General features: G+C 49.1%; 1 protein-coding gene across 3 annotated transcripts in view; it reads left to right on the top strand.

The window, feature by feature from the left end:
• Nucleotides 1-22,516, top strand: part of UNC5D (unc-5 netrin receptor D) — a 97,041-nt gene that overhangs the window by 32,264 nt on the left and 42,261 nt on the right. For all 3 annotated transcript variants that reach the window (XM_072917654.1, XM_041720488.2, XM_030290179.4), the window contains 3 exons: nt 10,629-10,847; nt 16,266-16,409; nt 19,514-19,617. In XM_072917654.1, coding sequence (XP_072773755.1) covers nt 10,629-10,847; nt 16,266-16,409; nt 19,514-19,617 — 467 coding nt within the window. The remainder of the gene's footprint in view (nt 1-10,628; nt 10,848-16,265; nt 16,410-19,513; nt 19,618-22,516) is intronic.

Genomic DNA, 22,516 nt, shown 5'->3' with positions numbered 1-22,516 from the left:
AGGATAAGTCATGGAGGATGTAATGACTTGTATTACAAGGCTCAGGAAAATTGAAGTGTGAATTGGGATCTGAAGGGGCGGCTTTGTTCTCTGCCAGGAGTTCAGTCCTGAGCAGGACCTGAGGAAAATCACTGCCCTCCTTTCCCTTTTTCTCAGAGCCTTTTATCTGCTGGAAAAGCTGTTTGGGTCCTGGTGCTCCCTTTCCCACGCAGAAAAGAAATTGGGTGTTGTTAACTGAGCAATAGCAGGGGAAATTCGGATTTCACGGAGGCCAGAAAAAAAAAAAAAGGAAAAGCAAAAATATTTCTTTAGAAATCAACCCAAAATCTCACCCTCAAAGGTTACTCCGGTGTTAGGGGGTAAAAGAGGTGTTCTCAGGATGCTGGGCTGGACCTTCTGAAATGCTGAAGCAAAAGGGGCTGATGTCCCCTGATCCCACAGGCAGGAATTTTTCCCACCAGCAAATGCTGTAGAGCCCAGAGCTGGTATCACCTGCAGGCCCCTTCATGGAGATCTGGAACATTCTGTAGAATTTTGTAAAAATCCTAAAAAAATTTGTCATAAATGCCTTGTATAGATTCTGTAAAAGATCAGAAACTGCAATATTGAGTGAAACTGCTCGAAGCCAGGCTGGAAATGGGGAATTTGGACAGCGGGAAGGGCTCTGCTCTGAGGGGAGGTGGGCAAGGGTGGGTGAGCTGGAGTTCTCCAAGGTGTGCCTGGGGATGTCAGGGAAGAGAATGTGGTGGGACAGGAGGATCCTTTGGGATCCTTTGGTGTTGGCAGCAGCGGTTCCTCTGCAGAGCCACCAGCTGGGAATCCGCCGGGTCTTTACCATGACAAAAGCGTTTTACCAGCCTAAAATGCCCTTCAGCGTGAGAAGCAGCATGGAGCAGGATATGGAAAAGATTTCTCACAAAGTAGCTTGTGATTCAGATGGAAAATGTCAGGTTTTGAAAATTATTAATCTTTGTGCTGCACAAAACCGTCAGCTGTAGGGGCGGTGGGTGTGGGAGGTTCCTGCGGGAGAGCGTTTCCAAAAGGGGCTTTTTTGGGGGCTGTTTTTCTCTTTCCCTTTGTTTTTTTTGGGGGATTCTTTTGTTCCTTCCCCCACGGGGGGCTGAGTAAACAGGCAGCTGAAACTGCTGATGGGGACAGCAGCAGGAGGGGCGGTGAGGTGGTGACAGCAGAGTCAGGGCAGCGTCACCAGCCCGGGCTGTGATTCAGTGCAGAGGGAAAGGGAACAGGGGGGACAGCAGGAATGGGGTGGGAAATGGGAAAACAGCTCCTGGGAATCCTCTGGGTGGATTTCTCACAGAAATGGGACTGAGCTGGGGAGCTCTCAGGTGCTGCTCACCTTGGAGGGGCTCAGGAAAGTTCCAGAACTCCCCTGACTGTGAGGATGCCCTGGGGCAGACAGGGAGTTTCCCTCCCCTCCACACCAGGGGCAGCTCAGGGGTTGGGTGGGCTTGGCTTTGCTCTCCCGTGCCTTGGGGGATATCTCACTGCTCTATCCAAAGCTGCCTGACTGGAAAGGGAAGGGTGAAAGAAGAATTGCAAAATATTCCCTTATTCCCTTATCCAAACACCAGCAGCTCCGAAATCTGATTGTGTCCTAGCGCAGAAAGCAGCTGATGGGAGCTACAAACACCCATAAATCCAAGGTCTCACAGGTCTGTAACAATATTATTTAACAATATGCTCTACTATTTAATTTTAATTGCACAGAGTTGTGTTTCAGGAAATATTTGTAGCTGAATACCCTGAAAAAGCACAAAACCAGCAGAACAGTCCGTGTGTGGAACCCAAAACTGCTCCAGTGCCCAGCTCCCCCTCCTTGTTTGCTGTGTTCAGCTGCTGCAAACACGATGTTAAAATATTCCTTAAATGTCACTTGTTGATTTGATGGAATTTACAGAGAGATCTAAAACATCTGTGGCTCAGTCTCTCTGCATGTTTAGAAAACATCAATTAATTGGATCTTTCGTGTTGTCAGGGACACTGGACACTTCAGAAACTGGGCAGAAATCCCAAATTTGTTTTGTACAGAAAAACATTGTAAAATTTTACATCACATTGTTTAACTGCAGATAAAATTTGTTTCCCCAATCAGAATGAAATAAAATTTCAGATTATGAAGCTCCATCGTTAAATTCAATTTGTGCAAAGTGCGACAAGGACTGGAGATTTCTGCAAATACAGCCAGCAGAGGATCTTACAGGAACTGGGAAATCTGGGTTCCAAATCTTCTCCTCTAAACTCCTGTTTAAATTGTCCACTGCATGTTGGAATTATGTCTATTAATGCTTAATGGGCCCAATTTTCCCAGCGATTCCAAGTCACCTGAAGGAGCTGCAGCATTGCTCAGCCCAGTCTTAATGAGCTCGTCGGGGATTTCAGGCTCAGTTGTTGGGAGTCGCACTCTGATGTCTCACTCAGCCACCGAGTGTCCCTAAATTGTAATTCCATCATTTTTTATTGCTCTGCTCTCAACTCTCAGCTCTGGAGTGAAGCCCCGTTTTTGGAGCCTGGTTTCTCGCTCGGCCTGGCTGAGATGAAGCTGAATTTCTCTCTGAGCTCCTGTTGCGGGGTGTTTTTTTTTTCCAAATGAGCACTTCCATATCGTTGTCTCAGTAATTAAGATTAACTGAGCCCAGATCTCATCAGAGACACAACTCTGGGAGTGAGGCAGGAATCCACATGAGGTGGAACATGAAATTTGGAGCAGGAGGGGAGTTCACCTGGGGAGTCCCCTCCTTGCCTCGCTCATCCATTTCTTCTGGAAGTCTGGCAGCACTGGGAGGGGTTTGTGGCTGGAATTCAGCCTGGGAGGAGGCTCAGGGTGAGTTCAGTGCTCTCTGCTGGGCAATAAATGGCATTTTTGATGGTTCTGGGCAGAAATGGTCTGCTCAGTTCCTGGCTGGAATTGTTGAGGGCAGCAGATCGGGTCAGTCACTGAGAGAAGTTTGATACCCTCACACACCCTGTGCTGGGGCACTTTTAGTTACAGATCCATCTGTTTGGGGTGCTGCAGCATCCTTTTTTCCTTTAAAGATTTATATTGCTTGCATATTGCTCAAAGGAAAAAAAAAATCTAGATGTTAAATAAATGTATGAAAGATTCTTCAAGTTTGTAACCCACTTAATATTTAATAAATGTAATACATCATTTTTATAAATAAGTGCAGCTGGGATATAAATAAATTCAGGCTGCAGAAGGGATTACAATAGGATGCACATTCATCTCTGTGGCACAGGAAGGGCCTGCAATGTTTTATCAACAAATTAATCCTTACTGGAGGAAACAGATGCCCTCCCCTCCTGCAGCCAGGGATGGGGTGGTTGGTGGAAATTCCCTTCATAAATTCCATGGAATTGGAAGTTCATAAAATGGGTCTGACATTCTCAGAATGGTTCTGACAGAGCCAGAGGAGAACGAAGGCTGGAATTAGTGGTAAAGGTGGGAAGTGTTAAACTTCCTTCGCTTTTAGGGGTGCAAAGGTGTGAGTGAGGGGTGCCAGAGGCACAGGGATTGAGGGTTGGAGCTTCGGGAGAGGAGACAGGAAAGGAGGAGATGAGGATGGGGAAATGGCAGGAAAGGAGAAGGTGAGGATTGGGGAAATGGCAGGAAAGGAGAAGGTGAGGATTGGGGAAATGGCAGGAAAGGAGAAGGTGAGGATTAGGGAAATGGCAGGAAAGGAGAAGGTGAGGATTGGGCAAATGGCAGGAAAGGAGAAGGTGAGGATTGGGGAAATGGCAGGAAAGGAGAAGGTGAGGATTGGGGACATGGCAGGAAAGGAGAAGGTGAGGATTGGGCAAATGGCAGGAAAGCCCTTCCAGTGTCCCCAGGATGATGTCAGCAGGAGGAGCCCAGCAGCAGAAGTGCCAGCAGAGGTGACAGCAAAGGTTACAGCAGATGTGACAGCCTCAGTGCCTCACCCTGTGCACTCGGCAGGAGAAATGAGATTTTTAAACCCCTAAAATCTCTTTGTGAGAGGTTTTAGAGATCTCTAAATGAGATTTTTAACAGGGGCTCCCTGCACCTGAAGATCCCCAGCTCGCTGACGGGGGATTCACTTTTTCTTTTTTAAGTCCAGATTTATTTCCACAACTTACTGCACATTCAGTTTTTGGAGTTTTCACTGCGGAAAATTGCCAGGAGGGATGGATTTTGTCTTCCTCAGCTAGCAGAACAATTTTCCACCTGTCATCCAAACATTTGATGGGGAGGATTACGGCAGAACCACTGGAATTTATCCTTTATATCCATGGGATGCAGGAGGGTCTGGAGAAGTTAATGTGGGATAGCAGAGCTGAGATGGAGCAGCAGCACTTGTGGATCTCAGTGTGGGCTGGGAATTTGGGAGGTTTGGGAACACAGGGATGAGCTGAGATGGGAATTTGGGAGAGTAATGGGAACACAGGGATGAGCTGGGCTGGGAATTTGGGAGAGTAATGGGAACACGGGAATGAGCTGGGCTCATTAATTGACAATTTGTAGATTTATTGAGGGTTCATTGATTAATTGAGGGTTCACAGACTGATTGAGGGTTTGGTGATTTATTGAGGGTTCACTGATTAATAGAGGGGTTCACTGATTAATTGAGGATTTGTAGATTCATTGAGGGTTCATTGGTTTATTGATGGTTCACTGATTTATTGAAAGGTTCATTGATTTATTGAAGGGTTCACTGATTGAGTGTTCATTGATTTATTGAGTGTTCATTGAGTTATTGAGAGGTTCACTGATTAATTGAGGGGTTCATTGATTAATTGAAGGTTTATTCATTTATTGAGGCTTCATCAATTTATTGAGGGTCATTCCTTACAGGGAAAATATCTATATGCAGTAAAAAATCCACTGTATTTTTGGGCAAAGGCATTTGAAGTTCATTAATGAAACTAAATCTGGCTTTGGGCTGTACAGCAGCCAGGAAGAATCAGGAATTCTGCTAAAAGCACTGAAGAAATAGGAACACTTGGAGATGAGCTAGCTGGTGTGGCGGAAGGCTCCCTGCCCGTGCCGGGTGGAGCGGGATGAGCTGAGAGGTCCCTTTGGAGTGGAGCTGTGCAGGGAGCGCTGGTGTGCCCCACGTTGGGCGCCAGTCCGGGAGGAGCGCTGGTGACCTGGACGGTCGGGATGGACGGAGATGAGAGATCTCTGAAGTCAGGGCTTGGAATATGCGGCTTATTGCAAAGGGTGTGGGTGAGCAGCCCTGCTTGGAGCTGCCAGCCACAGCTCAGGGCAGGCCCAGGAGTAGGGGCAGAGAGAGAGAGTGAGCGAGAGAGAGAGAAAAGAGAGATAGCGAGAGAGGGAGAGAGAGAGAGACAGCGAGAGAGAAAGAGAGAGGGAGAGAGAGAGAGAGGGAGAGAGATAGAGGGAGTAGGGGCAGAGAGAGAGAGAGAGCGAGCAAGAGAGAGAGAAAAGAGAGAGATAGCGAGAGAGGGAGAGAGAGAGAGACAGCGAGAGAGAAAGAGAGAGGGAGAGAGAGAGAAATAGCGAGAGAGAGTGAGAGAGAGAGAGTGAGAGAGAGATAGTGAGATATCGAGAGAAAGAGATAGCGAGAGAGATAGTGAGAAAGATAGCAAGGGAGAGAGATAGTGAGAGAGAGACAGTGAGAGAGACAAAGAGACAGTGAGAGAGAGAGAGACAGTGAGAGAGAGAGAGGGAGAGAGAGCGAGGGAGAGAGAGAGAAAAGAGGGAGAGAGAGAGATAGTAAGAGATAGCGAGAGAGAGAGCGAGAGAGAGAAAGAGAGAGAGAGAGGCAAGAGAGCAGGAGCAGAAGAGGATGCCAAGAGTGCGTCTTGTCCCCCGGGCACACCTTATCAGGGGGCTTCAAAGTGGCCGTGGAATAAGACTTGGGCCAATGGGGTTACAGATACCTGATGCTTCAGGGGAGGGTTACAGATGAACCATACATTTTGAGGGATGAGGCAGAGCATTCCATCTGACCCTTGGACCTGTCTGTAGGTGGAGGGCATTGTTCAATCAAAGGGGGGATTGCCTACAGCTATACTATTGTTTTCTAGTTGTTTAGTGACCAAGGTTTGGTATCTCAAAGCTTGTTCTCATTTCAATCTCATTTATAGTTCCTGCTTTTTCCAAATCTTTTGCCAGGCAATCATATTTATAAGGCTTTCCTATTTCATCTTCCCCAACAGAGCTCCTCAGGATTTGTTCCTGCCTCTCCCATTCAGGCTTTGCTAAGTACCCTGTCCTGGGCCCTCAGCAAATCAGGGCAGACAGCAGAGACAATAAAGGATTTCATGTGGGCAACAAAATCTGCCATTCCCACCCATTTCTGAGCGCCTTCCAAAAATCCCACTGTGTGTGGGGGCCGGGGTCATCTGATGAAGCAAATGTAGGCAAATCTCACTGAGCTGCTTTCCTGACTGAACAATGACTCAAATTTCATCATGGAAACCATTCCAGGCATGAGGAAATTCTCTATTCTGGAACATTTTTTTATTTTTCCATCTCCTGGCTTCCCTGGCAAGCTGACACTTGAATTTATTTGGTGCTGGAGGAAATCCTGGCTGCAGGGGTTTAAAGTCCTGCAGGGATCAGGGGGGTTGAACACATGGAAAGGGAGGAATGGGAATATTTGGATTAATGGCCATCTCCAGTTGTGTTTCTGCTCTTGGATGGACCTGTTCAAAGGAGGGGTTGGGATGGTTCCAGCTGGGAAAAGGCTTTATCCTTCTGGCTTGGGGCAGCAAACATCCAAAGCAGCAGTGAATAACCCCGTGCTCTGCCAGCATTTATCAATTTAGGGGGCTTGGAAGAGGGGGCAGAGCGGGAGGAATTCCTGAGTGGGACAAGGAGCTTGGAGGGAACTGGGAATGTTTTTATGTGGGAGTGGCTCCTGTGACCCTGCAGAAGGAATTGCTTCAGGGCAGTCCCATAAATCAGGGAATAACCCAAACCTGGGCAGAGAGGGAAATCCCAAACCCTGGGCAGAGAGAGGGAAAATTCCAAACCCTGGGCAGAGAGGGAGAAACCCCAAATCCCGGACAGAAAGAGGGAAATCCCAAATCCTGGGCAGAGAGGGAAATCCCAAACCCTGGGCAGAGAGAGGGAAATCCCAAACCCTGGCAGAGAGAGGAAAATCCCAAATCCCTGGCAGAGAGAGAGAAAACCTCAAATCCTGGGCAGAGAGGGAAATCCCAAACCCTGGGCAGAGAGAGGGAAACCCCAAATCCTGCACAGAGAGAGGGAAATCCCAAATCCCTGGCAGAGAGAGGGAAATCCCAGATCCAGGGCAGAGAGGGAAAAGAGCTCTCTCTGATCCCAGCTGCTGGATCAAAGAGGGGAATTCAGCCTCGTTTGGGACTTTTAGAGCTTTGTTTTTCTGGCGCCACAAAGTGTAACAGAAGTTCTGTTTGGACACTTGGGAAAAGTCTCTGCACAATTTATTGCCAGATTAATTTGCACTTATCATTATTTACTTGGCTTGTTGAGGGCACTTTAACTTTTGGGGGTTTTTTTAATGCAAAAAGAATAAGGCTGCTCACTTCTAATAATTCTTCATTTAAAAAAAAAGTTCAGAACTCACAGTTTTTCACTGGTTTAAGATCTCATTTTAGCATCTAAATTATCCTAATCAGTTTTGAAATACTGACTCATCCCTGCCTGCTGCTGTCCAGATCTCCTGATGTGTTCTGACAAAGGCAGTGTGTTTATTTCAGAGACGAATTTAATGTTTGTTCCTAACTTTTTTCCCCCCTCCTTTCTTTTTCATTTCTATTATTGTCATAAAAAGATTTAAAGTCCCTTTTGGCCTCGCGTGCAGAGCATAAAACACAAAACCCTTCCTGAAAGGTAATTTGCCAGGAATGAAACCCACAAGAATTGTGTGTCAGGCTTTGTTCTTCTGTCATTTGCTGCTGCTACAAAAGATTGGGGTTTTTTTTGGTTTTTTTTTTTTTTTTTGGTAGCTCTGAAGGGACTGAATCCCAAAAACTTACATGGAAAACCTTGGGGATTTGCAATCAGGAATTCCAGTTAGGGCAAAACAGAGGTGATCACAAGAGGAAGAGGAGTTGAGGTGAAATCCTGAGGATTAAGGGCACTTTGGGAGACGCTCCTGCAGGTAAATGGGAAAATGTTATTTATCCAGGAATGTTGTGCTGATTCCACCCGAGCAGGAATGTCCTGCAAGTGGGAATCCAGACAATTCTGTGTGTAAACCACAGAAATATCTGTGAGTGTGAGGGGATGGGGAATTGTGGGAACCCAGCACACACCTCTGGCTGCCCTGGCTGGCTCCAGACCCTGGCAGGGTCTCGCAGACCTTGGCACCAAGTCAAAAACACCCATGGCTTCGATTTTAGCCAGTGGGAAAAGCTGCCAACTCTGTGTGAGGAATTGCAGACCACAAGGGTTTGAGCAGTGTGGTAGTTGAGTTAACGCAGGGTGAAAAAGTAGAATTTTGGGGTTTTTAGAATGGGGTTCAAGGGAACAAGGTGGAGGGATTTGGGTGTGTCCTGACCTTCTTCTCCTTCTCCTTGCCCTCCATGCCTTGCTGTGATGGTGACACTTTTCTGTTGGTTTAAGGCACAGACACACTGTCCAACATAAATGACAGATATTGGCACGTTATTGTAAACATGGCACACGCAGTTTTTGGTATAAACTGGTAACACCAGCCCAAGGGGGTGAGAGTCTGTCACAGACTGACCTGCTGGCCAGAGCTCAGCAGGTCAGAGAAAGAATGTTCTAGATAAGGGAAAATAAACACCTTGAGAAGACAACCCTGCACATTCCGACTCCTTCTTTGGTTGTACGGGCTGGGAAATGAGGACTTTTGCACTCTCAGGGTCATCCTGACCTCTAGACCCCAAGAGGGAATCATTCCTGCTTTTGTGTGTGCTGCTTGGATTTCCAAAGGAAATGCTGAAGGGAAAAAATGCACCTGGATTTACCTGGCCATGTGAGAGGTTTGCATGGGGAGGGAGCCACTCCCAGCTCCACAATCTCCCTGACACCCAAAAAAGCTAGGGTTCACCATCCAAGCACAGCCTGCCAGGAGAAATCCACCCTGGCTTTCGGTGGGGCTGGGATTTCCTCCTCTGTGCCTTGCCCTAAATAGCAAATCCAGTGGAATAACTCGGGGTCACCGGGAGTTCTCCGGCTGGGGGATCCTCACGGACTCAGCTGCTGTTCTCCCTCTGCTCCAGGGCTGCTGGAGCCTTGCTGGGAGCCTGGGATTTCCCAACCTCTCCAAAATTTAAAGACATTTTTTGTTCTTTCCTTCAAAACTTGGATGGAATAAAACCTGCAGGGACGCAGCGCTGCTGAAGATTGACAAGATGGAAATTGGCATTGGTGTTGGGGAGAAAAACACTGGAGTTGTGATGGTATTTTCCAAAGCACCCTGAGAAGGGGCTGAGAGCACTGCAGCCTTTGAAGGCGGCTGTGATTTCCCAGCACAGCTCGGGGACTGTTTGCACACACAGAGCTCTGTGCTGAGGGACAGCTCCTGGGATTTAACAGAAATATAATATTTCTATTATAAAATATTATAATAGATTTATTTATATGTATTTATATTATTTATAAAATATTATAATGGATTTATTTCCATTATTTCTGTTATAAAATATTTCTATATTAATAAACAATATTTTCCTGTTGTTCTGTCACCTCCTGGACAAAGGAAGGGTTCAATTTTCCTTCTCAGCACCACAACTTCCCTCTCATCTGCCTTCATTCCGCTGCTTTGGGTTCCATCACCTCCCTCGTGCCCTCAGCTGTTCCCTCCCGGCTCCCTTCATCCTCACACGTGTACTGTTATCCTCCCTGGCTTCGCTCGGTGCTCTCTGATCCTCCTGCAGGAATTGTTCCCTTCTCACCCACATTCGTCGCATTCCTCTGAATTTTTGCCAAAAGCAGGCAAAGTGCTGAAATAAATCCAGCTCTGCCGGAGATCAATGGGAATTTCCTGGGTTTGAGTGGATGGGAGCTGTTCCAAAGGCAAAGCCTCTGCCCCAGGGCCTCTGGAATTCGGGAACTGAGGGACCTTCCTCATCCTGAAGGAATGCCCCTGGCCCCTGATGGCAGCTGAGGATGAGGAGAAGTTCTGAAAATGTCTCACTTCACACCCTGCAGCTTCTGAACCTCCGTTCCCCACCCCTTTTCTGGTGGTTTTGATGCTGTTTTGTGGAATTTGATGGCCCTTACACTTCAATTATTTGATTTTTTTATTCTCTGTGTGTGTGTGTGTGTCCTTTCAAAGCCCAACCCAATAGCTCTGCAGGCGTTCCTGAAGTAAAACTGATCCTAAATAAAACCCGGAATAAAATTGATCCTAAATAAAAGCCAGAATAAAACCAATCCTAAATAAAACTCGGAGTTAAGCCAATCCTAAATAAAACCCAGACCAAAACTGATCCTAAATAAAACCCAGACCAAAATCAATCCTAAATAAAACCCAGACCAAAATCAATCCTAAATAAAACTCAGACCAAAATCAATCCTAAATAAAACCCAGACCAAAATCAATCCTAAATAAAACCCAGACCAAAACTGATCCTAAATAAAACCCTAAGTTGATTTTTCACTCCAGCAATAAAACGAGATGATGGAAAACCCACAAAAAACTGAATTTCCTTCTGTTGCCTTGCAGGACATGAGAACAGCGAGGCCCTGCCCGAGTCCATCCCCTCGGCGCCGGGGACCCTGCCCCATTTCCTGGAGGAGCCGGACGATTCCTACATCATCAAGAGCAACCCCATCGTGCTGCGCTGCAGGGCCGTGCCCGCCATGCAGATCTTCTTCAAGTGCAACGGGGAGTGGGTGCACCAGAACGAGCACGTGTCCCGCGAGAGCCTGGACCAGGCCACGGGTGAGCCGCTCCCGGGCCCGACCCCGCGGGAATCGCAGCGCTGGCCCCGCCAGGCCACGACCTGGGCATCCTCCCATTCCCTTGGAGCAGGAGCTGGGAATAGGGAAACTCGTTCTTGTGGGGTTCCTGCTGGGGTGGACCCTGGGGTTTGCCCCCAGGTTCAGTTTTTGTGGGATTCCTGCTGAGCTGGACCCTAGCATTCTCCCCAAGTTCAGTTTTTGTGGGGTTCCTGCTGGGGTGGACCCTGGGGTTTGCCCCCAGGTTCAGTTTTTGTGGGGTTCCTGCTGGCTTGGACCCTGGGTTTTGCCCCCAGGTTCAGTTTTTGTGGGATTCCTTCTGGGTTGAACCCTGGGGTTTGCCCACAGTCCCAGTTTTTATGGGATTACTGTGGAAATCCTGCAAGTTTTATGGAATTCCTGCTGGACTGGACTCTGTGATTCCCCCCCAGGTTCAGTTTTTGTGGGATTCTTGGTGGGTTGGACCCTGGGGTGCCCCCCCAGTCCCGGTTTTTATGGGATTCCTGTGGAAATCCTCCAATTTTTATGGAATTCCTGATGGATTGGATGCTGGGAGTCTCCCCCAGTCCCTTTCCTTTCTTGCTGGGTTGGGCTCTGGGGTTTCCCCCCAATCCCAGTTTTTAAGGGATTCCTGCTGGGTTGGACCCCGGGGTTTGCCCCAGCCTCAGTTTTTATTGAATTCCTGATGGGTTGGACCTTGTGGTTCCCCACCAGTCCAAATTTTTATGGGATTCCTGCTGGGTTGGACCCTGGGGTTTGCCCCCAGCCCCAGCCAGGGCAGGAACTGGGGTGGGAATAACCCGAGCAGGAGAAATTCACAGTGCCCAGCGTGTGTGGAAGAGACCAGAAGGAGAAGGGAGAGATTTGGAGTGATCAGGAGATTTTATCAGCTCGGAGCAGAGCCTGTAGCTTCTCTCATTTAGCTGATAAGTATTGCAGACCAATTTAATGCTGTGGCTCCACAATTCTGGTTGTTATTGCTTTTTCCCCTCTCCCCTCCCAGCATTGCTAGGCAACCCCCAGCCTTGGCAGCAGCGCTCTGTGTACAACACCTTCTCCAGCAACACAAGAAATTCCTTTTTTAGAGGCAAAAATGCCATTTAAAAAGAAGTTACACCTCTTAAAGTAGTGCTTGGCATTCTTTTGAAGTGACACATTCTGAAGAAGTTTCATATTAGAGGGGTTTTTTTTTGTAAATGCTAATCTGAATGAATTTTAATTTTTGCAGTTACCTTTTCAGAAATAATTTAATAGGCATAACCTTTACTTCTAAAGGCACTGCTGAATCAATATGGGAGAAATGTCGTCCCTAAAAGCTTTTCTTCCATATGGTTACAGAAAATCTCTCTGTGAGTGCTGCAATTATGTTTTCTAAGCTTTGGGTTAATAACAGAACAAACCAAGATTGGTAACGCCAGGTGGGGTTTAAATGACATTGGTAATGTTGAGGTTTGAGACACGGAGCAACAGTTTTGGGATCGTGGAATGGTTTGGGTTGGGAGAAAATTGATCTGGTTCCAGCCCCTGGGCCAGCCGCCCTGACCACAGAAATGCTGCAGGGCTGGGCTTAGCCAGGGGTGCAGACTCCCCAAAGGCCTGGACCCCAAACCCACTGCAGGGCAGAGTCCAGGTGTTCCCAGAATGGTCCCCAGGGCACAGAAATGCAGAGAGAGGCAGCACTGAGGGGAATTCTCTCACCGTGATCCTACCCATAGCCAGGAATTATCTGGAACTCTTGCTCAGCCTCGGGGGAGCAGCAGCTGTTGGGGTTTTGGCACTCACGTGCAGTGCCCTCGTTCCTGGAGCCCAGTCTGGGGCACGGCCGAGTCTGTCCCCAGGCACAGCCTGGTCTGCTCCAGCTGGGAGAAACTGCTCTGGGATTTGGGCCAAAAGTGGGGCTTTTGTTAAAGGGGATTCTTGGTGCACTGAAAGGGTCTGACCCTCTGCACCCTTCCACTGATTGTGTGGGATCAAAATCCCCAGAGGTTGTGGAGAAGTGTGTAAAACAGCAAGCAGAGCCCAGGCTGGAGGAGGTTTGGTGCTGAGTGGGGGAACGTGGCTGAGCTCCCGTGGCAGCTCCTGGCAGTGCCCAGGCTGGGTTTGGTGCTGAGTGGGGGAACGTGGCTGAGCTCCCGTGGCAGCTCCTGGCAGAGGGGCTGAGTTTGGTGCTGAGGGGGGAAACGTGGCTGAGCTCCCGTGGCAGCTCCTGGCAGAGCCCAGGCTGGGTTTGGTGCTGAGTGGAGGAACATGGCTGAGCTCCCGTGGCAGCTCCTGGCAGTGCCCAGGTTGAGTTTGGTGCTGAGGGGGGGAAATGTGGCTGAGCTCCCGTGGCAGCTCCTGGCAGAGCCCAGGCTGAGTTTGGTGCTGAGGGGGGGAACGTGGCTGAGCTCCCATGGCAGCTCCTGGCAGAGGGGCTGCAGTGGCACTCAGTGTCCCGAGACAGGGACTCCCCTCGGGTGGGCTTTGTCACCATGACGGGCCCAGAGCCCAGTTTTCCATGATTTTGGTTTCACAGGAGAGGAATAAAGGCCTCAGAGTAGCCCAGGAGTGTCTATGAGGAGGAGCAGCAGGACAGAGAGGGTTTTGCAGGACGCTGCTGCTGCCTGGTGATGTCTGGAAGGCTTTGCCTGGAGTGTCCCCGTGGAGGTTTTGCTGCTCTGCCTCCGCTTTTCCTGTTTATTCCCAAGCGTGGCAGAGCAGGGACTTGGTTCTCTCTGTGCTCTGCCTCATCAAGGGAGAGCCGAGCTCGTGGATGCTGCTGTGATAAAAGTGTGGCAATTAGGGGCTGATTAATTTCCCTCTGCTGCATTTCCTGCACGCTCCAGAACCTGCCTGGCTGTTTCAGGCCGGGGTTCAGCAGAGGCTCAGCCCCGCTCGCAGAGTTTCCTTGTCTGATAACTGGAAGGATTACAGCAATAACTGCTGTCAGTGTTTTTCTCATTTAAACAAATAAAGCTGACAAATGCCGAAGTTCTCTGCAGCTCCGTTGTGTTTAGTACACGGAGAGCAATTATTCATCTGCTGCCAGGGTCTGTGCAGCTCGAGCATCCAGCAGAGCCCATTAGCATTTCAGTGCCACAGCCAGCACTTGATATTCTGCACGGCTCTACTGTAAAACAAAAGATGATGGTTCTAATTTGCACAATAATTTAAAGGGTTGGGCTCGCGGTGCTTATTGGAGTTATTGGAGTAGCAGGTAAAATGTCGCTGTGCTTTATGAGGTGCCTGCTTTGATTTGCGGGGATTTTTCACCCGGTGTCACTCCCCGTGAAGGATTTTCCCGGTGCTTTCCGAGGTGCAGAGGGGAGGTGGATGTGTTTGCTGCTGAAATACGGGGGTGATAAATGGAGAATATTCCTCTCCTCCCAATAGGTTTGCTTTCTGTCGTTGCTCCTAGAACAAATGGAAATCGCTGTGCTTCCTCCATAAACAAAGCACAACTTCCCCCAAAGACCCCGTGTTCTCCAGAGGTCCCGTCCAACCCCAGCAATTCTGAGATTCTGCAGTTTTGGATACATTTATTTGGTCTATGGGTGAACTGGGAGACCTTAAAGAGGACCTGAATTCCTACCTGGCCCATTCTCAAAACGCTGAACCACCAGCTTCCCCAAACCGTGTGCTCTTTGTTTGCCACACTAAATACAGGCTGATTTATAGATTAATTAAACGCCGTGTCAATGAAAGGAAGAGCTGGGCTGGAGACTATTCCACCTTAATAAATCTGGAGCTGTAAATGCCTGAATTCACTGACGCCTGCTCAGAAATTTGCAGCACCCAGGAGCCAAGAAATGGCATCAGCTTCTCCAAAATTCATCATCAAGTGATGACTTTTTTTTTTGTTTGGTATCAAAATGCTGTCGTTGCGAGCAGAGGCTGTGCTGGGGCAGCTCCCACACCTCTGCCTCTCTTTGCTGCTTCCCAAAATCCCCAGAGCAGCTCAGGAGTGACGGGAGCAGGAGCTGGGGGTGTGAGTGGGGTCAGCTCTGGATAATCCAGAGGGAGGGTTTTCCCCCGGGAAGCTGCTCCTGCTGGGAATGGGATCCCAAACCCCCAGCCAGGGCAGCCCTGCTCTGTCTCCAGCACTCCAGTCCCCTCTGAGGGAGCTCCCTGGAGCTTCTCTTACCTTAAACCTCTGCACATCACTTGGCAAACCGTTTTCATGCCAGAACCCAAGGATTTTTGGCTGGCAGAGCAGGGATGGTTTCGTTCAGGGGGTGCATTTTCCTGGCAGGGTCTCTGGCAGAGCCTTTGTTCCTCAGGGTTTGTTGTCTCCGTGTCAGGAAATAAAGGGAGGCTTTGTAAACAGTTTTGTTAAAAATGGCATCAACACGGGGGGAAAAAAAAAAAGCAGCCAGAAAATCTGTGTTTGTTTGTCGCACAGGAATAAATATTTGAGGGATTGAAGGGGTTCTTGAGACAACTTGGGGAGCTGTCAAGGGTTTGTCCCTGTCTTTGGATTTCATTGTAAGCCAGGCTTAATGAAAAGAAGTAAAAATCCCCTTTTCCTTTTGCTGGAAAAGTATCAAATATCCTGTATTTTTGTACAGGATTTAAAGCTTGTCTGAGCTTCCCTCTCGGAGCATCCCCAGTGAACCCCGTCCCTCCTCTTGCCCGAGGAGTACAGTGACTTCCCAGTGCCTTTGAGGAGTGCCTGCCCAGCTGTTAATGATGCCTGAGATTAAGTGGAAGCCAATTTTTATGGAGTTCAGGTTTAGAATTCCTGCTGCTTTATAAACTCCACAGGCATGAAATACGGTGAGATTGGGTTTGCCTCCATTTCCAGTGGAGGGGAAATAACTGCCTGGGGACTGTGCTGGAGGAGAGGGGAGGAAGAGCAAGGCCTGAATGTTTTCTGTTTTCATTTAATGTTTCTCTGACTCTTTCGAATGGTTCCCAGCGCTGGCTTTGGATTGGATTTCCTCTCCCAAGGCTGCCATGCCGAGGTGGCTGCAGGTCTGGGGAACATCCCGGGGGTGCCACAGGAAAGGTGTGGGAGGATCCTGGAGTCTGGAATTTACCTTTGGGCTCTGTCGGGGGGAAAAGCTCCTGGTGTGAGGGGCCATGTACTCATCTCCCCCTGTGCTTGAGGGAGCTGTGCAGGGCACGGAGATGTCCTTTAAAGACATTTTTATTGCACATGACTGAACTGCAGACAAACACCCTGGGTGGAGGAGGCACCAGGGATGAGGATTCTGAGGGAGGAGTTGCAAAGATCACAGTGGGGAAAATTCCTGGAACTCAGTGCGTTACAGCCCGCTTGTCTTACAGAATTTAATTAGTGGCACAACGTTATTGTGCGAGTAATTACAGCTTTGCCCTGATTGGAAAGGGCAGTGTTGATTAAAGGACAGGTTTGGGCCCCACTGCCTGTCCCTGCTGACTCTCTGCCTCTCCCTCTCAGGGCTGAAGGTGCGGGAGGTTTCCATCAACGTGACGCGGCAGCAGGTGGAGGATTTCCACGGCCCCGAGGATTACTGGTGCCAGTGCGTGGCCTGGAGCCACCTGGGCACCTCCAAGAGCAGGAAGGCATCGGTGCGCATCGCTTGTGAGTAAATCCTGCTCTTCTGTGGCTTCCAGAGGCGGGTTTGGGGTTCAGGACCAGTGGATGTGGCCAGGCACCTCTGCCCCTGCAGGAACAGCCCAGAAACCACCGGTGTCACAGAGGAAAAAATACCTTCCCTCCTTTCTCGGGATGGAGCCTTCCCAAGAGAGCTGAGGGAATCCTGCAGGGCCTGAGCTGGCCTTGGCAGGGAACAACCGATGGAGCTGCTCTCCATGGACACTTTTAGGGAAGGTGCGGGATGATCTTCCTCTCTCATGTCCTTGATGTGCTGTGGGGTCATCACTCACCACCCACAGACCCTGCTGGAGCTGCAGAAAAGGGAAATATCCCAGTCCCCCAGAGCCAGAGGGACAGCAGGGACACAGCCCCAGACACAAAAATGTCACTAAAAAGGGGGGAATGTCCCAAATGGCTCAGAGCCAGAACAGTGGGGACACAACCCCAGACACAAAATTGTCACTGGGAGCTGCAAAAAGAGAAATGTCCCAAATGCCCCACAGCCAGGGGGACAGCCCCAAATACAAAACTGTCACTAGGAGCTGCAAGAAGGGAAATGTCCCAAATGCCCCAGAGCCAGAGGGACAGTCGGGACACAGCCCCGAACACAAAACTGTCACTAAAAAAGGAGAAATGTCCCAAATGCCCCAGAGCCAGAGGGATGGCAGGGACACAGCTCCAAACACAAAACTGTCACTAAAAAGGGGGGAATGTCCCAAATGGCTCAGAGCCAGAAGAACAGTGGGGACACAACCCCAGGCACAAAACTGTCACTGAGAACTGCAAAAAGAGAAATGTCCCAATCCCCCAGAGCCAGAGGGAAACCAGAGACACGACCCCAAACCCAGCTGTCCCCAGGAGCTGCTCCAAGCCTCATCCCATTCCTGGAATCAGACCTGGGATGTTTTCCTGGCAGAACCAGAGCCTGGCACCGCCCCTGCCAGCGGAGAATTCAGGGATTGCTTCCCCCACTGCCCTGAGCCCTTTTCCTTTCAGCCCCCAGCTCAGATCTTCCCTTTCCTCTCCTGGGAAAGGAGGTGCAGCCTGCAAAAAGCTGGGAGAAGCATTCCCTGGGAGAGGAGGGCAGGAGCAAAGGGAGAACCTGAAGGGAGACTTTCCAGAAGTGTTCCAGCAGCTCCTGACAATATAAAAAGGTGTCTTTTACCAGGGTAAACATTTAACAGGCTAAACCAAACATTTGTCAGAAGTAAAAGGACAGTGTAAGAAAACCTTCGTTTCATCAATGGCGGATTTTTTTGTTGGCTGATTCAGTCTGAATGTCTAAATACGTGTAAATTCATTTTTTTATTTCACTGCATTAACTGTCATAACACTGAGCCAATAATTCCCCTGCATTGCCGAGCTGAAAGGACCTTTATCTGAATTGAATTTTTATTGACTTTTCTCCGCGCTGTGATTTCCCAGCCCCACAAAATGGCAATTTGAGCCAGGCTCAGCGTGAGCAGGAGCAGGAGGAGCCGTGTGCTGGGGCTTTTCAGCCCCTCGCTGTGGGAACAGCTCTTCATCCCCGTGCCCCAAGACCCCATTAACCCCAGAGCGCCCTGGAGAGGCTTCTCAGCTCGGTCTGGGGGGTCCTGGCGGGGCTGGAGGCTTTGTGTGGGAAACGAGCTCCTCTCTGCCCCTTCCTGGGCTGTTTCTGCTCAAAGCCGAGTGGTTTGATGGCAAAAGCAGCAATTCTGGAGGGCAGAGCTGAAGGGGCTGCCCAGGCACGGCAGGAACAGCCCGGGCTGGGATCTATGGCTGGGGGAACACCCCAGGAGGGTCAGGGATGAGACTCTGCAGGTTCAATCTCTGGCAGAACCCAGAACACTCTCCCAGGCCCTCTGGGATGGGCACAGAGGAACCAGTGGCTTTATTTCATCCTTTTTTTTTTTTTTATTTTGCACTGAAATCCTGATGTTTCTGAATTGTTAGTCAAGTCCACAGTGTTGCAGCACTTTATATTTCTCCAAAGAAGCAGGTGAGTATTTCTTTGTGATAGTGGGAAGGCAGAGCAAAGGGATCCTGCTCCATTTTTCACCCTAATAAAGGCATTTGTAGGCACAAGCGCAGCCCGGCTGTTAATGAATGCCTTCTTAAAGAGAGCACTGGAAAAGAAATCGGTTGTCTGAGGGGGGAAAAATCAACATTAACAAAGAATCATGGAAAGGAGCGTGCAGGCACTGTGAGCATCTTTCTGCAGGCAGCAGCTTGCTCAGATAATTCCGAATGCATTTTGGAAAATGCGGTGCCAGGGCTGTATTTCATCAGCTGTGAGCGAGGCAGGGAATGAAGTCAGTAAATCCCCACCGTGGGGCCACTGGGAATGCGAGGAGAGCTCCTGGTGGAACATCAGGATGTGCAGGAAGGGACATCCCTGAGGGTTTGCTTTGCCAGGGAGCTCCAGGGATTCCTGGGCGTGGCTGGATCCAGGGATCCCGGCTGGATCCAGGTTCCCTTTGTGTCTGTTCTGCCTGCCCAGACACCCTCAGATGCTGCAGCAGCTCTGAGACATTTCTAAACCTCAGTTATCACCTGGACAGGGTGGCTGGGGTGGAGCAAGGTCACAGGTTGGACTTGATGATCTCAAAGCCCTTTTCTGACCTGGCCCATTTTGGGATTCTGTGAATTGCCCCCAGCCCCTTTCTCCTTCTCCCTGCAGCTCTCAGGGTGAGATCTGCACAAATCAGGGTATCAGACACTGCTCTGAGCAGGGCTAGATCCAATTCAATTCCAGCCCCTGGAATTCACCCACAGTGCCCTGGGGACTCCATGTGGAACTCCAAACTCTGGGGAGGTCCTGGAAATGGGGTGCAGGGCTGGGGCCTGGGGGTTCTGGCCTTGCTTGTGTCAAACATGGGTGGGTTTGGAGAGGGGAGAAGTGGGAACACAGCTGAAGGTGATGGGATCGGGGATCCGGGCTGGCCTGGAGCTCTGGGAGTGCTGGGGTCACTCACCCTGCAGCCCCTGCAGCTTGGGGGCAGGAATGCCAGTGCTGGTGAATTCTTGCATCCAAGGAATGCCAGTGCTGGTGAATTCTTGCATCCAAGGAATGCCAATCCTATGAATTCTTTCCTCCAACCCTGCAGATCTACGGAAGAACTTCGAGCAAGACCCCCAGGGCAAGGAGGTTCCCATCGAGGGGATGATTGTCCTGCACTGCCGGCCCCCCGAGGGCGTCCCCGCGGCCGAGGTGAGGTTTGGGGTGGGCACAGGGGCATAATAAACAGCTTTGGGATGGGGGAAGGATGGGGGAAGCACAGGGCTCAGCTCCTGTGTGGTGCTGGAAGTGTTGGTCCTGGTTCTCTTCTCCCCCAGAACGCTTCAAGTGTCCTTTTTTTATTTGCTAGGTTTCCAGAAGTGTGGTTTTTATTCACATTCTGGGCTGTTTGCTGAGAAATCCTGGTTTTCAGACAATTTTCAAGTCCTGTGCTTTCAAACTGAAAGCAGATTGTTGCACATTTTCCCAGGAATTACTTTTCTCCTCGAAAAACAAGACAAAGTAAAAGGCAAACCTAAAAATATTATGATAAATGGTTGCTGGGGAGAGAAAATCTGCTGCAAGTAATAATTTGGTGGGGTTTGGCTTTGCTTTAAACAGGCTTTTTGCTGATGAGAGCTGGATCTTAACAGGAAAACCACGGGGATGCCTTAAAATGGCAATAACCAGGCTGCTCTTGGAGGGAGAGGTTCGAAGTGGATCGTGTTTAAAAATCCGCTGCAGGGGCTTTAAAACCCAAGGAAATGTTGAATTTTTAATTGCACCCTGCAGTTCTCTCCAGCACCTTCTGGGGAATGGGAGCAGCTGGATCACTCAGGAGTTGGTTTTGCCCCTTATCCCCAGCGTGGCTGGGGTTGGTAATAACTGAAGGAAGAAAAGGAAAATAAACCCCAGAGAAATGCGTGCTTTTAGTTAATGAGAAGGGATTGGAGCAGATGTCCCTGGAAATAAAGAGGAGGAATGCAGAGACACCATCAGTGAGGCAGAAGTGCTAAAGGAGAGGAAAATGAGGCCGAGATGGGTTCAGTGAGTGGTTGGGTTTGTATCCAGGTTTCTGGTGTGCTTTGCTCTGTCAGTCCAATCTCTGCTCTGACCTTCTCCTCAGATCGGTGGCATTTTCGCTTGTTACCAGGAAAATTGGTGTTGCATTGCGGGGAATTGCCAGCATTGCTGAATGTGTGCTCTGGAAAACGGATCTGGTTTGTAGACAAAATAAACCTCCACAGGTGTGGCTCCCCAAACACCCTTGATCTGACTGAATTTTACGGAGAATTTTAGATTTCTTTGAGCTGGCAGCTTTACATTCCCCAATTAAACAGGGCGTCTGTCTTCTGTGGAAGGTAGGAATTATGTCTAATGAAAACCTGACATTTTAATTGCTTGCTCCAGATAAAAGTGGTGGAGTTCCCAATGAACCCTGATTTACTGCTGTTGACAGTAAAATTGTTATTGCTGCTAATAAAGCTGGTAAATCTCACCAGGTCAGATTTGCTTTGGCCAATAAAATGTCCCATAAAGGCTTGGGCTAATTCTGGGCTCATCAAGGTAAAGAGTCTGCTGGAATAATTCAGTGTCTTTAGAAAGTGGGTTAAACCCATTAAAGCAGGCCTGGCTCTGGGCTGGGGGGATAAACTCAGCTTTATTTCCAAGTTAAAGGACAGCCTGCCCTGATTAACACAGGCTGGGGAACAGCAGCCACAAAGGCTTCCTCAGCGATTGTTCCGTGGGTGCTGAGCTGTGCCCAGGGTTTCAAACCCCGGAGCTGGCAGCGAGTCCCTGGTTCTGAGCCAAGAATTGATTTCATTAGAGTTTGGATGCAGCCCTGGATGGAAACATAAGGCTGGAAATAACTGGGGACAAAGGACTCGTCTGGTGTTTCAGAGATGCTGACTGGGGCACTGTGTTTCTTCCACCCAAAGAGAACTGGAAACAAGGGGGAAGGAGGCTCCAGCCCATCCCTGCTCCTGCCAGAGCCCCTCCCTTGGGGAGGGTTTGGTTATTCCAGGTCCAGAACTTCAGGAATGCTGTCAGAGTTTGGTTATTCCAAGCAGAGCACTTCAGGAATGCAATTGTAGTTTGGTGATTCCAGGTGCAGAACTTCAGGAACCCTGTCAGGAGTTTAGTTATTCTGGGTGCAGAACTTAAGGAATGCTGTCAGAGTTTGGTTATTCCAAGTATAAAGCTTCAGGAATACTGTCAGTTTGGTTATTCCAGGTGCAGAACTTCAGAAACACTGTCAGAGTTTGGTTATTCCAAGTGCAGAGCTTCAGGAATGCTGTTGGAGTTTGGTTATTCCAGGTGCAGAGCTTCAGGAGTGCATTTGGAGTTTGGTTATTCCAAGCACAGAAATTCAGGAACGCTATCAGAGTTTGGTTATTCCAGGTGCAGAGCTTCAGGAACGCTGTCAGAGTTTAATTATTCTGGGTGTAGAACTTAAGGAATGCTGTCAAAATTTTGTAATTCCAGCTGCAGAACTTCAGCAACACTGTTAGAGTTTGGTTGTTCCAGGTGTAGAACTTCAGGAATGCTGTCAGAGTTTGGTTATTTGGGGCCAGTGGTGCCTCTCTGTGCTAATCCCATTATTTTGTTATTTATCTGTGGTGTGGGACAGCACAGGAATCCCAGTCAGAGCTCCCGGGAGGGTCTTTAGGCAGAATTCCTGCAAATGAAGTTTTGTGGGGAGCAGAGTCTGTTCCTGCCATCTGCTCCAGAAGGAGAGAGCAGCAATGGGAATACCCAGATTAAGTTTGCTTTTACACGTGTTCATTTCTGCCCAAAACAAGCATAAAAGCAGCTAGGGGAATATGGATTAAAGGGCTGGATCCACAGTCTGAGCGTGTCTGAAGTGAAAATGGCTCAAAACCCAGCTTGTGTGAATGAATTTCCCAACACTGGGGAAATTCTGGAGCTGCCTGCTCACATAGCTCAGCGTGGAACACGGTGTTTAAGCTGAGTAACCCAACAGTGAGAGCAAAATCCAGGGATTACAGACAGGGAGCAGCAAAATTCCAGTTCAGCTTGTTATAAATGAAAATTTGTCCAGCCAAATTAAAATGAAAAAATAAAATATATATTTGCAATCCAATTCTAT

The sequence above is a fragment of the Taeniopygia guttata genome, chromosome 22, assembly GCF_048771995.1.
Source record: "Taeniopygia guttata chromosome 22, bTaeGut7.mat, whole genome shotgun sequence".
Taxonomy (NCBI): Eukaryota; Metazoa; Chordata; class Aves; order Passeriformes; family Estrildidae; genus Taeniopygia; species Taeniopygia guttata.
Note: the sequence above shows the minus strand (reverse complement) of the source record. Positions and strands in the feature narration are given on the sequence as shown.